The following is a 16882-nucleotide window of genomic DNA, read 5'->3' on the forward strand; positions in this document are numbered from 1 at the left end:
CAGCACACCTCCCTTACCCACAGCACACCTACTGCTCTGCAACTCCTGCTCACACTCACTTGGATGAGTCAGGAACAGGTTCCGTGCTCGGCAGGAGATTTTGTGGTAGGTATTGAACAAATGCCACATTACAAGTAAGTACCCAAGATCTAAAAAGATAGGAAGAATCAGAACTCCAAAACTTAAGATCTTTCCACCATTTTTACACCGTGTTTTCTTGGGAAAGAATGGGGAAAGCAGAGAATAACGTAAGCATCGTCTGTGTAGACACCATCCATCTTTCCCAAAGCCTGATATTGTGTGTGTGTGTGTCGGCATAGTTCCGTTTGAAAGAAATCATTCCCAATACATGTGAAGGGTCCTCCTACCTTCTGATTTGGTCCAGTTCGCCTCTCTCCCCCACAGTCCCGAATTGGGGGGGGGGGTTGCCACATGTTTTTAATGTTGTTACTACATACTTAAATGTGTATGTCCATAAACTGGCATTGTTTTGAAGCTTTTATGTAACCAGCATGCCATTTCTCACTCTGCAGCTTGCTTCTTTAGGGCTGCATAGTATCTTTGAACTTTGTCCATGCTAATTTTAGGTCTAGTTCATTCATATTAACTAATGTATACCATTGTAGGGATACACCCTTATTTCATTATTTTCCTGTTAGTGACTATTTTAGATTGTTTCTAACTTGGGGATGTGTGTGTGTTTTAATCTTTTAGAGAGAGGAAGGTGAGGGGAGACTTCAAATTGTTGTTTCACTTATTTATGCATTCATTGGTTACTTCTTGTACTTACCCTGACCAGAGAAATAACCTAAGCCAGGGACGTGTTTCTAGTTTTTAATGTTACAGTGTAGCAGTGAACATTCTTGTACCTGTCTTTTTGAATACTTGTGCTGGAATTTCTCCAACATGTTTAGCTATAAGTGAAATTTATGGCTTGAAAGGAATGTGGGATTCTTTTGCCTTCTCACTACCCCCCTCAACCCCCCCAGATGGGATAGGTTCAGAATCATAGATTTGGAATTTTAGTCCCAGTAGGAACTTAGAAGGTGGGACACAAGATCTTAAGTGGTGTCAGGACTGAACTATCAATAGTAATGGAAGGGAGAATGGAATGGTGGAAAGATCTTAAGTTTTGGAGTTCTGATTCTTCCTATCTTTTTAGATATTGGGTACTTACTTGTAATGTGGCACTTGTTCAATACCTACCTCTCAGGGTTAAGATGCAGTTAATTGAATGATCATATATAATTAGCTTGTCCCATTCATTCAACATACACATACACACGCCCAAACAATACTAAATGTGTCTTTAGCTCTCTTAGAGGTAAAAGAGCTAAATCTTAAAAAAAAAAAAAAAAAAAAAAAAGAAGTTACAACTTGAAATAACTATGGAAATTTTATTTTTTCTGCAACAAAATGACCAGAAAGAAAGTCACTTCTATTGATGTTTCTCTTTGTTTGTTTGCATTATTTTAGAAAGTGTATAGGCTATTTAACTTCCATTTGATTGTCTCTCCCTACCTAATGAAATTTTTAACCAAAGAGCATGTGATAAGTCAGTTTTGACCAGTTAAAATTCAAAAACAATTAAACAATCATGTATTTTTTTGTGTTAATGTTTACAAGGCTAATTTATTCACTTAAAAGACTGCTCTTTGAGCCCTAGCTGGTTTGGCTCAGTGGATAAAGCGCCGGCTTATGGACCAAAGCATTCTGGGTTCAATCTAGTCAAGGGCACATACCTTAGTTGCAGGCTCCTCCCTGGCCCGGGCCCTGCTCCAGGCTCGTGCAAGAGGCAACCAATAGATGTGTTTCTCTCACATTGCTGTTTGTCTTTCCCTCTCTTTTTCCACTCTCTCTAAAAATCAATGGAAAAATATCCTTGGGTGAGGATTAACAATACAGACTCAAGACTGCTCTTTGAGATTACATCCTTTTTTTTTTTCTTTTAAATTCTTTATTGTTGAAAGTATTACATATGTCCCCTTTTCCCCGCATTGTCCTCTCCCAGCTTGTGCCCCCCCCCCCCCTCCCGCCTTCAATTCCATCCCATTGCTGTGTCCATCGTTATGCTTAAATGCATACAAGTTCTTATCCCCTCAACACTCCCCAGCCTTCCCCCTGTGGTGATTCTGTGTCTCTGGATCTATTTTTGTTCATCAGTTTATGTTGATCATTGTATTCCACAAATGAGTGAGATCATGTGATACTTATCCTTCTCTGACTGGCTTATTTTGCTTAGCATAATGCTCTCCAGGTCCATTCATGCTGTTGTAAATGGTAAGAGTTCTTTCCTTTTTACAACAGTGTAGTATTCCATTGTGTAGATGTACCACAGTTTTTTAATGCACTCATCTGCTGATGGGCACTTAGGCTGTTAACAAATCTTAGCTATTAAAAATTGTACTGCTATGAACATATGGGTGCATATATTGTTTCTGATTGATGCTTCTGATTTCTTAGGATGAGATTACATTCTTACTGTAGGTGTTAATGGTCCTTAGTGAAAGGATACCTAAGATAGGTGATAGGATTAGTTGGTTATTTTGTTTTTGTTTTATTTTTTTTGTTTTGTTTTTTTACAGAGAGAAAGGGAGAGAGATAGAGAGCTAGAAACATCGATGAGAGAGAAACATGGACCAGCTGCCTCTTGCACACCCCCCACCGGGGATGTGCCCGCAACCAATGTACATGCCCTTGACCGGAATCGAACCTGGGACCTTTCAGTCCGCAGACTGATGCTCTACCACTGAGCCAAACCGGCTTCGGCTAGTTGGTTATTTTGTATGTTTGTTTTTCCTTTTCCTTTTTATTATAATTACAAATTTTACTAACCCATGTTGGTCCCAAGTTTTGTTTTGAAATTATTAGTCTGTGTAAATCCAAAATCTCAGAAATTCTATTGTGCTATATTCAAGACTGTAATTTCCTGATGTCTAGGATCTTTTCAAGAGGAGCTTATATTCTATAACTGGTTGCCATTTAGTGTAAAGAATTTTATAATTATTCAGTATGAAAATGGTCTGGGTACCAGTCTACATGAAGGTGCTCACAAAATGTTAGGACTGTTAAACTCTGATTCAAGCAATAGATCTTAAGTTGGGTATCTCAGAGACAAATCTATTTGTGATTTCTTTTTACAAGTAAGAATATTTCACAAGGACCTTCTAATGGAATGTTTTTATTTCTTTCCTGAGGGAGGGAAAAACATAGTTTTTACTTATTTTCTTTCAAGTGGCTGACTGCTTCAGAGATTGACTGTAGATGGCACTTGACTTAGGTCTGTAGCGTGTATTAGAGGTAGCCGTAGCCCAACTCCTATTCAGGCTCTTTGAATTGGAGCTGAGTGGTGTTGGCACAGTTGTCCTGATGCCAACACATGCTGCTTTTGACTTGAAAAGACATGCAGCCATGAAAGCTGAAGATGGTATGAATAGCCTTTCATCAATATAAACACAAAACACCCTTTTTTCCTTTCAAAAAAAAAATGCCCTCACCGGCAGTTAGTACTAATAAGTAAACTTTTAAAGGTAGCTAAGTTAACAAATGAATTGAGATATTCAATGTATCAGTATGATATGATGCTCTAAATTTCTTCTGCTATTTAATTTTTCTTGAACAGAAACACCGTGTTGGACAGCCAGCGTAAACAAAAGCATTATGGAATCACTTCTCCAATTAGCTTGGCATGTCCTAAAGAAATTGATCACATTTACACACAGAAATTAATTGATGCCATGAAACCATTTGGAGTTTTTGAAGATGAGGAAGAATTGAACCACAGGTATGTCACATAAAAATATTTTATAGTATGTTATTTAATCATTAATTCTATAAACATATACCAGGTACCTATTATGTCCCTGCCTAAACATTTTTTTTAAAAGGACAAATGAAGAAAAATCTTGGCGTTCCTGGAATTTATATTTTAGGTGATTGTTAGGGAAGGAGACTAACATAGCCAAATAAGAAAAATAAATACATGTTACATGTGATGAATATTGGAAAGAGTAGTGATGCTGAGAAAAATAAAGCTGGGAATGGAGGTTGTCAGTGAAGGATTCATTGTCATTTCACGAAAAATTTGAAAATGAAGGAGCTATGTGAATAGTTGAGGGGAGAGCATTCTAGGCAGAAGGCTTGAGGTTAGAGTATACCTGCTTTAAGGAACGTATAGCAAGGTGGCCTGGTGTCTAAAGCAGAGTAAGTAGGGAACGTGGGCTTAAGGAAAGTGAGGTAGAAAGGAGTTCAGAGGGGGAAGATCACTTAGTACATTGTAAGCCATTATAAGTTTTGATTTTGCCCTAGCTGGTGTTCTCAGTGGTTAGAGCATCAGGCCCCACACCAAAAGGTACCGGTTTGATTCCCAATCAATGGCATGGACCTAGGTTCAGGTTCCATCCCTGAATTACATGTGGTAAGCAACCAATCAATGTGTCTCACATCCATGTTTCTCCCTTTCCCCTCCCCTATTTCCTTCCCCCTCTCCCACTCCCTCATGTAAGGATTAACAAAAAACAAAAGTTTTGACTTTTACTTTGCGTGAAATGGGAAGCTATTAGGGTTTTGACCAGAAGATTGACATGATTTACTCATATTTAATACAGTCACTCTGGCTGCTATATTGAGAATAATAGTCTGAAGAGAGATCTGAAGTCTTAACTGGAGAAATTAGTTGGAAGGCTAATATAATCAGGGAAGAAATGGTGGTGGCTAGCAATGGTGATGATAAGTAGTAGAATTTTGGATATGATTTAAAGGTAGGGTTGTCTGATGACTGTGGAATGTGAGAGAGAGAAAGAGGAGAGAGGATCAAAAATGATGCCAAGGTTTTTGGTCTTGGCACCTTGTGAAGGATAGAATTTCATTACCTGGGGATGGCTGAGGGAGAAGCAAGTTTGGGCAGACCCAAGAATCCAGGTTTTCATGTTATCATTAAGATGCTTAAACTCTACTTTCTTTTTTTTTGATCCTCACCTGAAAATATTTTTTTCATTGATTTTTAGAGAGAGGGAAAGAGAAATAGCGATGTGAGAGAAACACATTGATTGGTTGCCTCCTGCATGTGCCCCGACCAGGCCTGGGCCAGGGAGGAGCCTGCAACCAACATTTCCTTGATGGGAATCGAACCCGGGACCCTTCAGTCTATAGGCTGGCACTTTATCCACTGAGCCAAACCAGCTAGGCTCTTTTTTTAATATGGATTTGGATATGCCATTGGTTGCAAATTTGTTTTAATATCAATTTGCATTTATTAAGAATGTTATTTCATAAAAAGCAGCCAATAATTAGTTTACCCATTTTAATTATCCAAAAACCTATAACTTTCAATGAGAGAATGCTAATCTCTATTATTATCACATTGAATTGATTTTTATTCCAATGTAGGGCCAAAAAATTTGATAACTCATTGGCCTTTGCAGTCTTCTTAAAGGTAATTTGACCTTACTGTATTAGGCTTCTTGAATTTTGAAAATAACTCAAAGACGGAAACACTACTGTCATATATATTCTCTTTGGAACTCTTAGGAACCTAAGAATGCCAAAGAGAGGTGATAGCATTAGTGTGTGTATAATATGCCTTTACCCTAACACTAACACAAAGGTACTGCCTATATACTTAGTTGCTTTTTAAGATATTGTTTGCTTATTCATTTGTTTTTTAATAAAAAGCATGCTATTTTTTTATTTTTTTATTATAGGCTGGTTGTTCTCGGTAAATTGAACAATTTAGTAAAAGAATGGATTTCCGATGTTAGTGAGAGTAAGGTAAGACTTTTAAAACTGCATTGAATTCATAGTGTCATTACATCCTCTTCTTTAGTCCTGGTAATAAGATGTAGAAGTTGAGAATAATCTGAAATACATTAAAACTGGCTCTTTGATATACTTGGTAATGAATTGGTCTGGACAATTGAATCTAAAAAAAAAAAAAAAAATGAGGGTTTACCTCAGAGGTAGCCAATTAGCTAAAAATCCACATAAATATCTTGCCTTACTCACAGTAGTGGGCCACAATTTAAATATTAAGATACTTTGCCTGCGGACTGAAGGGTCCCAGGTTCGATTCCGGTCAAGGACATGTACCTTGGTTGCAGGCGCATCCCCGGTAGGGAGTGTGCAGGAGGCAGCTGGTCGATGTTTCTCTTTCATCGATGTTACTAACTATCTCTCTCTCTTCTTCTCTGTAAAAAATCAATAAAATATATTTAAAGAAAAAATAAAAAAATAAATATTAAGATACTTTACTTAAAAAGCCAGATTTGGGACTACTTCTGAAATATCAGCTCTGGCAATACTGGGCCTGCCTTTGTGGAAGGCAGGAAGAGGCTTGAATGGAATTGGGCTTTTGTTCTGCAGGAATGTCTCACAGCTTCCTCACTCCCTGCCCTCTCTGAAGCAGCGCCTGTCATTTATCAGTCAGTTTCTTTTGTGTCTTAAGGATATTTTCCTCATTTGCATACCTACGTGACCCCTGAGACATAGGAGTTTGCAAATCCTAATTTATAATTATACAACTTTTTCTCCTGTGGTAGTTTAACTATTTTTCTTCTAAAATTAATTATATATCTGCTTTTGTAAGTATTTTTAATATAACTGTATTTTCATTTGAGAATCATCATTATGAATATTATATTACTGGCTGTACTAAAATGAGGTAGGGATGTTCCAACTGGTGATACTATTTGTCCTTTGATTAAGCGGCCTAAACTGTTGTATATTAAGGTTTTTGTTTGTTTTTTATAGTTTTTCCATCTTGCCCTTAACAGCAGTCAGCTGAAAGTTAATGTCTCAAAGCAGTCAATGTGTCTCTACAAACTCACTTTCTACTCTGCATGGGTTTAGAAATTACATAAATATCTGTTAGACTTCTTTCCTTTACAACTTTTATTATTTCTTTCTGTACCTATGATACATATTTAAAATTGAGTTCTTTTAAACAAAATTATAAATAAGATTATGAAGGACTCTATTAAGTTTGTAGTCATTGGCTTTAGATAAATGATCTTTATTCTGTTTACTTTTGCTGCTAAATGGCTAATGGCTCATTTCTGAGCTCTCAGTAGGGTTATCAGTAGTTGAAATTTTCAGATAAGTTGTATTTTGAGCAAGTTAAATGCTAGTCATAATGAATAATAAAAAGAATTCATATTTATATCTCTGCTACTAGTTGATCAACTTCTTAAGAAAAAGGCCTGTCTTGCCGAGACTGGTTTGGCTCAATGGATAGCGTCGGCTTGGGGACTGAAGGGTCCCGGGTTCAATTCCGGTCAAGACATGTACCTTGGTTGCGGGCATATCCCCAGTAGGGGTGTGCAGGAGGCAGCTGATCGATGACTCTCTCTCATCGATGTTTCTAACTCTCTATCTCTCTCCCTTCCTCTCTGTACAAAATCAATAAAATATATTTTTTTAAAAAGGAAAAAAAAAAGAAAAAGGCCTGTCTTGTTCACCTGCACAACACCAGGACAGGGCTCAGGCATTAAATAAAAGTTAGGGAAGCCCTAACCGGTTTGGCTCAATGGATAGGTCCCAGGTTCAATTCCAGTCAAGGGCATGTACCTTGGTTGCAGATACATCCCCAGTGGGAAGTTTGCAGGAGGCAGCTGATCGATGATTCTCTCCCATCAATGTTTCTAGCTCTCTATCCCTTTTCCTTCCTCTGTTTTAAAAAAATCAATAAAATATATATTTAAAAATATGTTAAGGAAACCTGTTGTCCCTCTCTAATCAGTCCATAATTTCAATGGGTGTGCAAACCAAATACCCAACTTGCTAGAAATATTTTAAAATCAGAGTAACCAGCTTCAGAACTTTTTGTGTATGGTCTTTATGTCAGCTATTGTGATTGTGCAGAAATCTTTGTTTCCATCATCATTCAAGGGTACATTTATTAGCAAAAAGAGTTAGATTAATTTGTTAAGAGATGACCTAGTTTTTTTTACTGCATGGTTTCCTTGCACTTAAAAGAAAAATCCAGTACAGTTTGAGATTTTCTAGGTCAAAATTTTTTTAATTAATAAAATTGCTTTTTATTCCATTTTAATCAATTAGGTCTTTAATCTATAAAAACCCTGTAGCTGGTTTTCATTCAAAATCTAGGCATAAAACCATTGTTAAAATTTTGAGACTTTGCCACAACTTGACTTTTTTCAAAAGCAAAGTAAATAAAATATCTAGTTATTTAAGAATTTAAATTGATTTTAACATCTATTGCATGGATAAAGTGATTGGTCATTTTATGTATCAATTATAATTCCTTCACTTATGCATGTTTTAGTTTGGAAAATATCTGAAGGATTTGAGTTAGATCAAGATTATTTGAGCCGAAACCAGTTTGGCTCAGTGGATAGAGCGTTAGCCTGCGGACTGAAAGGTCCCAGGTTCGATTCACGTCAAGGGCATGTGCCTTGTTTGCGGGCACATCACCAATAGAGGGTGTGCAGGAGGCAGCTGATCGATGTTTCTCTCTCATTGATGTTTCTAACTCTATCCCTCACTCTTCCTCGCTGTAAAAAATCAATAAAATATATATTTTTAAAAAGATTATTTGAATATTCTCTACACAATTGGGATATTTAAACAGTCTGTAACTCCAGAACAAATCATTTTAGTTAGTAGGCTTGTGGCAAAAATATTTTACTCAGATATTTGGTGTGTTCTTTTCTCATGTCATATAAGAATCATGTTTTTCAAAGTAGGAAGGTCTTAGGAAGAGGGTAAAATAAAAGGTCCTTGCTTCTCTATACTTTGATTTACATTAGTCATCAATAAATTTACTAACTCCATTCTAGCTGTAAAATTATCCTATCTAATAGGAGTAATATGCAAATTGACCATTACTCCAACACACAAGATGTCCACCCCAGTGTGGTCAAAGATGGCTGCCTCCATGTGGACACAAGATGGCTGGCAGGGAAGGGCAGTTGTGGGCGATCAGGCCAGCAGGGGTGGGCTATTGGGAGGGGCCAGACCTGCAAGGAAGGGCAGTTGGGGGAGAACAGGCCTGCAGGGAATGGCAGTTCAGGGGACCAGGCCTGCAGGGGAGGGCAATTTTGGGGGCAACCAGGCCTGCAGGGGAGGGCAATTTAGGGCAACCAGGCCTGCAGGTGAGGGCAGTTGGCGTCTATCAGGCTGGCAGGGGATGGTTAGGGGGTGATTAGGCTGGCAGGCAGAAGCAGTTAAGGGCAATCAGGCAGGCAGGCAGGCAGGCAAGCAGGCAAGCAGTTGGGAGCCAGCAGTCCTGGATTATGAGAGGGATCTCAGATTGGAGAGGGCGCAGGCTGGGCTGAGAGACATACACACACACACCATGCACGAATTTTGTGCACTGGGCCTTGAAACATTATTAAGCAGAGGAAGTAACAACAATATCCTGTTATACAGATATTTTTATTCAAGTTAATCAGCAGATATTATTCTTTGGAATTTGCACTGGGCATTGTGGGGAAATAAGAGTTGTTGGAGGCACCATTCTCACCTTCTAAGGCAGGGGTCTTCAAACTACGGCCCGCGGGCCACATGCGGCCCACAGAGGAGTCTGATCCGGCCCACCAGGTTTTTTGGGCAGTGAGCGCAGCCGAGGTGTTACAGTAGGAATTAGTAGTTCATATAGTCCGGCCCTCCAGCTCTCTGAGGGAACGTGATCTGGCCCCCACTTTAAAAAGTTTGAGGACCCCTGTTCTAAGGGATTTAAATATAGTTGAAGAGGTGGAACTTACAGACAGAAAAAGGAAGATCACTAAATATAGTATAAAAGGGGTTAAAGATAATAGAGGAGCGGAGGCGGGGAGGGAAAAATAATTAAAGGCTTCATGAAAGAGGTGGAACTTGAAGTGAACTTTGAAAAATAAATGGTATTGAGATGGGCAAACATTCAAGGCAGGGAAAATGGCAAATGCAGTGGAAAGGAGACTGGATGGTGTGACATGTTGGATCTTCTGAAGGGAAGGTCAGGAAATGAGGCAAGAAAGATTCATATGAGCATATTGTGAACTTCCTTAGGATCCAAGGATCCTTACCTCAGTGGTCAGGGAAGAGTGTATTGGGTAGAAGAGTTATAATAGAGTAATTTAAGAATATCAATCAGTGAATTTTGTACACAGTGGAATAAGAGAAAATAAAAGACTAAGGGCAAGAGGTGGCTTTATGATACTCTTAAATATCCTAGAATTAAGGAGGTGGTATATACTAAATTGTAAGCCAAAAAGATGAAGAATGAGTATAAGTATGGGTAGAAAGGTTGCTGAGCTAGGATCAAGATATTAAGCTTATCTGTCATTAAAAAAAAAGGGCAAATGGGATTAGGCAAGAGTATTATATAATAAAAGGCCAATATGCAAATTGTCCCTGTGGGAGTTCGACTGCTTGCTATTACATGCACTGAACACGAGGGGGCGACATAGAAGGGAGGCCCAGATCCACCCTGATAGCCGGCCAGGCCTAGGGACCCTACCCATGCAAGAATTCCATGCACCAGGCCTCTAGTGATAATATAGAGAGCTGAAAGAGCATTAATTAGTTGGGTAAAATTTCTTGTGACTATTGAGAGTAATGGAGCCAAAGGTATGCAATTAGAGAGGACAAGTAGGGTCACGTGATAAAAAGTATTTTTCTTATATAGAGATGTGGGCATGGATTTTTGTCTTCCCTCCTTATTCAAGTTGGAACCGAAAGAGCTCTGAAATATTTGTACACATCTCAGCTTATTTAAGGTGACAAATACAGTATGTATCTGTAGCAGTTAGGTGACTTTTATGCTAAATAATTTGAATAATTGAAAGCTTTTTGTTTAATTTTATTTTAGAATCTACCACCTTCTGTTGTGGCTGCTGTTGGTGGTAAAATTTTCACTTTTGGCTCCTATAGGCTTGGAGTACATACCAAAGGTAACGGGCTTTTCTGTGTTTTACTAATAAAAATGTTCACTAACAAACTTTTATTTATTCATAATTTTAAAATACAGAAGAAAAATTCCCATTATCTCACTACTCAGAACTAATTATTATTAGCATTTTCTATCATTACATATTTTCTTTTACCTGTTTGTGTGTACTTAACAAAAATATGATACATAATATGCACTTTTTGATAAGAAATATTTTGATTTGTAGGAGCTGACATTGATGCACTTTGTGTAGCTCCAAGACATGTGGAGAGATCTGATTTTTTTCAGTCTTTTTTTGAAAAATTGAAGCACCAAGACGGCATTAGAAATTTAAGAGTAAGTATCGTCTGGTATTTAGTATCTTGAACTTGTTAATAAAATTCTAAAAGCAGCTAGGGCTTACGATTGTTGAAATATTTCTTAAAAAGTTACTCTATCTTGTTAAAATAATGGATAATGATTAATAACATGGGCTTTATCATTTTACACATCTGGATTTGAATCTAGAAATCTACCAAATATTAGATTTTGGTCACTACCCATTCTTTCTGAGCCTTTGTTTTCCTCTCTTGTAAAATGGAGATGGTGTATAATAACATTTTTATAAAGTTTTTTGAGGACACATGAAATAATTTACATACATAAAGTTTAATTAGTAGTAACCCTTCATATGTATAGTCTAGACCCGGTGCACGGATTCGTGCACTTGTGGGGCATGGCCTGCGGTGATCAGCCCGCTGTGGGAGCGCCACTCATCCTGGTCAGCTGAGCGACGCTCCCACAGTGGGAGTGCACTGACCACCAGGGGGAAGCTCCTGCGTTGAGAATGTGCCCCTGCTGGTGAGTACACACCATAGCAACTGGTTGACAGATTGTTCTGGTAGTTCCACTATTTAGTTGCTGGGCTTTTATATATAGCCATTCATTCAGCAAATTAGTTTCAACACTAATGATCCATCAGACATTAGCCTTAGTCCCACAAATACAAGTGAACAAGACATAGTTTATGGGAAGAAGGGGTTGTGGGGACTAACCGAGTGAATAGTTCTAATACTATCTGAGATGTTAGGATAAGATGAAGTTCAAAGGCTCTGCATTATTTGGGTGTGTGGGAATGAAGAAGATTAAAAGTTTATATTAGGATTAAAGAAGACCCAGACTTTTCTACTAAATCCAAACTATATTGACTGTATTATTTTTGATAGATTAATCATAAATTCTGATTGTATTTTAATTTCTAACACAAGTGCTCTTTGTAAATAATCAGTTTTCAATTTGATCAACAATCATAAGTACTCAGATGATAGCAATTCTGCCTGCCAGTCTATGATGAATATTTTTAGGAGATTTAGATAGATAACAACAGTCATAGACATTTTGTCCATCTTAAATAACACAGTCACAAAGTAGAAGTATTTACCTAGAATGTGAGGCCAAGAACATTTTCACTTTTTCTGTTGAGTTTAATACAAATTGGGAACAAAGGAATTCACATTATTGGTAATTAGGAATGATGTAGAAAGGATTACAGTTTATATATAGAGAGCAAAGGCATTCATATTATCGGCAGATAGGAAAGATGTAGAAAGGATGATGCCATATATGTATGTATGTATATATATGTGTATGTGTATATGTATATGTATACACACACACACACACACGGTCCTTGGGTTATGTAGGACTCGATATATGTCATTTCATGGTTTCATCATCGTCTCCCATACTATTGAATAAAAGAGTAATATGCAAATTAACCACCACTCCACTACACCCACAAGCCACACCCACCAGCCAATTAGGAGCGAGTAGGCAAATTAACCCAACCAAGATGGCTATGGCCATGGAGAGAGCAGGAGGGAGTCTTGGGTTTCCCCGGCAATGGAGGACGCTAAGCTTTCTGCACACCCTGGCCAGCCCAGGCCTCTGCTTAAGGCTACAAAGTTTCAATTACAGAAAACATAGATAAATCCTAACAGAAATGGCTGCAGTCACAGAGCCAGCAGGAGGCTTGGCTCTGCTCCAGGCTACAAAGTTTCAATTGTATTGTAGAAGATAAATAAGTTTCAGATACCAGGGCCTCCGCTTGGGTCGCTGGGGTGTGTGGCTGGCCTGAAAACCACTACTGGCCCCTCGCCCAGGCCACCCCATGCTCCAAGGGAACCCCCACCCTGATCTGGGACACCCTTCAGGGCAAACCAGCTGGCCCCCATCCATGCACCAGGCCTCTATCCTATCTAATAAAAGAGTAATATGCAGATTGACCATCACTCCAACAAACTAGATGGCTGCCCTCATGTGGTAAAAGATCCTGCCCCCATGTGGATACAAGATGGCCAGCAGGAGAGAGTCGTTGGGAGGACCAGGCCTGCATGGGAGGGCAGTTAGGGTTTACCAGGCTGGCAGAGGAGGGAAGTTGGGACAAACAGGCTGGGAGGGGAGCAATTAGACATCAATCAGGCTGGCAGGGGAGTGGTTAGGGAGTGTTCAGGCTGGCAGGCAGAAGCAGTTAGGGGCAATCAGGAAGGTAGGCAGGCGAGTGGTTGGGAGCCAACAGTCCTGGTTTGTGAGAAGGATGTCCAACTGCACATTTAGGCCTATCCCACCTGACATCTCTCAAGGGGTCCCAGATTGGAGAGGGTGCAGGCTGTGCACGAATTTCGTGCACTGGGTCTCTATTTATAAAAAAAAAAAAAGTTTGTCATTTCAACGTATGTACATATGTGCTTTTTGTTTTTTATTATTTATTTACCTCAAGTAAAGGTCAGGAATTGTTACCTTTTAAATTTTTTTTTACTGTTTCACTTCATGACTGCTATGTATGTGCTCCATGTGAGTGACATAGGTACTTACGTAGGTGGGTTCTGAGTTATAGCAAAGCGCCATAGCGGATCTCCATCGTAACCCGAGGACCTACTGTGTGTGTGTGTGTGTGTGTGTGTAAATTTTTCTTCTTTTGTAGGCTGTAGAAGATGCCTTTGTTCCTGTTATAAAATTTGAATTTGATGGAATTGAGGTAAGTCTTTTTAATATTTTTCTGACTTTACAGTTGAACTATTTAATCCATTAGGGCTCTTTGAGTTATTTTCTTTTTTTTTTTTAAATAAGACTTAAAAATCTATTTTAACTAATCAAATAGTCTTTAAATAGACCCTCACATTTCTCTCTCCTCTATCTGTTGATTCCTCACCATGGAAAACGAACCAACTTTCATCCCTACCCTAGTCTCATTTCCATAATCTCCTAACATAATAATATTATGTTAATTGTTTTGCAATTTGTTTGCTTGGGCCTTATTCTTTTTTTTTTCTTTTTTTAATATATTGATTTTTTTACAGAAATAAAGAGGGGGATAGAGAGTTAGAAACATCGAGGAGAGAGAATCATTGATCAGCTGCCCCCTGCACACCCCCTACTGGGGATGTGCCTGCAACCAAGGTACATGCCCTTTACCGGAATCGAACCTGGGACCCTTCAGTCTGTAGGCCGATGCTCTATCCACTGAGCAAAACCGTTTCAGCACTTGGGCCTTATTTTTAAGACTAATTCAAATCCCCCTGTCATAGTTGTCTAAATCTCCTTTAAATAAATTTCTCAAATATTCTGTCATCATTATGAAAAAATATCTCAGAATCTTCTCACCTGTTCTAATTCACACTGATTATTCTCCAAGGCTGATACACCTGACATCCTAACACCTTTTTTTTTCCCTTTTCTTTTTTTACTATCATCCTGGGATTTCCTCTTGCCTCTCTTTAGAGTTTTCTTTCTTAACTCTCATTTTAGTGCCACTCACCCACTAGCTTCCTGAGAAAGCACACGTATTTTTGAGATCTTGCATATTTAAAATGTGTACTTTTCTCACACCAAAATGGTAGTTTGGCTAAGTAATAGTTCTAACAATTTTGAAGGCCTTGCTTCATTGTCTTCTAGCTTCCATGCTATGTTGAAAAGTGTGATGCCATTTTAATTCCTCATCCTTTGTTTGTAACCTATTTTGTCTCTTTGGACACTTACATGATTTTTTCCTTCTAGTCTTCACAGTTGTAAAATTCATGGTGATATAGTTTAGTATATGTCTTTTCAATCAGATATGCTAGGTATTCAGTAGTCCTCTTTCAACTTAGAAACTCCTGCCCTTCAGTTCTTAGAAATTGTATTGACTTCCACTGGATTTCCTGCCTTTGTTTCTTCTCTCCTTTCTGGAGCTCCTAAATATTTGTGTGCTGGACCTCTAGGATTGCCGCCCCTCATTTTTTTCTCCAAAATTTTTCCTTCCACTTATTGGCCACATCTTCATATTTTTGTTCTACTTTTTGTGGTTTTCTCTTCCAAACTTTCTATTGTTTTCCATTTCTGCTGTCACATATTTAATTTCTAAGAGTTTTTTTATTCTCTTAAATATTCCTCTTTATTATGTATGTATTTATAGTCTTTTGTCCTTATTTCCTGGTTATAGATATTTTTAATCTTTGCTATTTGAGATCTGCGGAGTCTGTTACCACTTACCCATCTACTTTCCAGCTTTCATAATTTTTGTTATTGTCTCATATTTCATCCCTACCCTTTGTCTTAGTGCATTATGTATTTAAAACAAAATAAAACTAAATAAAAACAAAACAAAATTTTGCTGGTATTTTAGACAGGTTTCAAGAGGGAGTGAATATAAATGTGTGTTGGATTTGTCACCTTTATCTAGAAATTCACTTGTAAGGTCTTAAATTGATGTGCTTTTTGTTTGTTTGTTTGTTTGTTTGTTTTTAGTGCGTGGCATATATGTTAAAATTAAAATGCTTTCCCTTAATTTGAAGATTCAGTTGCCCTCACAAAAGTTTTCAGTGATTTTTGCATCTGAGATTGCCTACATAGGCCTTTTGAAGTTTTAGAGAACTTCCAAAACTAATAATTACAACATTTTACCTTTTTAAGGTGGGGAAAGGGGAGAATGGACTAGAAGGAGAGAAAATAATTTTTCTCTTTTTTTGCATCTTTCCAAAGATTGACCTAGTTTTTGCAAGACTGGCAATACAAACCATATCAGATAATTTAGATCTAAGAGATGACTCTCGACTGAGAAGCCTTGATATAAGGTGTATTCGCAGCTTAAATGGTAAGCTTCTAAAAAGAAATCTCAGCCATCTGCCTGAAAATAAAAATCTTTTTGCAGAACTAGTAATGGACTTTTAAGTCATTTTTAAAATGATGTAATTTTCTCTGTACACATTTCTCTGACCACATTTAAATATCTTTAAAAGAAACTTGTTTGAATGTTGTTGATGTTTGTAATAGTGGTTCTCAAAAGTATTGGTCTCAGGACCGGTTTGCACTCTAAAAATTTATTGAGGACCCCAAAGATCTTTTGTTTATGTGGGTTATATCTAATACTGACCATCTAATATGGTCAGTATTTACCATATCAGAAATAAAAATCGAGAAAGTTTTAAAGTGTGTGTTAGTTCATTTTAAAATAACAGTAAAAATTTTTGTGTGAACAATGGCTTTGGTTTGCATTTTTGCACATCTTTTTAATATTTGACTTAGTAGAAGATAGCTAGATTTTCATATCTGCTTTTATAGTCAATCTCTTACAATATTTTGTTTTGATTGAAGCATAGGAAGAGATATATAATTGGAATAGGGAAGATAATTGTAGATATTCTTTGATATTACACTAAAACTTGACCAGTGACAGTTGTTTTTTTTTTTCTTTTCCACAGTTTTATTGAGGTCTAATTGCATACAAAAAAATTCATTCTTTTTAGGTATACAATTTAGTAGTTTTTAGTATATTTAGAGTTGTGCACTACAATTGAATTTTGGAACATTTTCATCATCCTCTAAAGATCCCTCATACCTATTTGCAATCATTCCCTTTTCCAAATCCTCAATCCCACGCAACCCCTAATATATTTTTTCTTTCTATAGATTTGCCTTACCTGGACATTTCATATAAATGGGAACATTAGGGGGTTTTTTGTTTGTTTGTTTGTTTGT

General features: G+C 37.7%; 1 protein-coding gene across 1 annotated transcript in view; it reads left to right on the forward strand.

The window, feature by feature from the left end:
• The window catches only part of PAPOLG (poly(A) polymerase gamma), a 43813-nt gene that overhangs the window by 6944 nt on the left and 19987 nt on the right, over positions 1 to 16882 (forward strand). Inside the window, exons 2-7 of the mRNA XM_084901080.1 lie at positions 3623 to 3784; positions 5703 to 5769; positions 10808 to 10889; positions 11115 to 11224; positions 13851 to 13904; positions 15887 to 15998. Coding sequence (XP_084757206.1) covers positions 3623 to 3784; positions 5703 to 5769; positions 10808 to 10889; positions 11115 to 11224; positions 13851 to 13904; positions 15887 to 15998 — 587 coding nt within the window. The remainder of the gene's footprint in view (positions 1 to 3622; positions 3785 to 5702; positions 5770 to 10807; positions 10890 to 11114; positions 11225 to 13850; positions 13905 to 15886; positions 15999 to 16882) is intronic.

This window comes from Pipistrellus hanaki (assembly GCF_964339955.1).
Source record: "Pipistrellus hanaki genome assembly, chromosome: 12".
Lineage (NCBI taxonomy): Eukaryota > Metazoa > Chordata > Mammalia > Chiroptera > Vespertilionidae > Pipistrellus > Pipistrellus hanaki.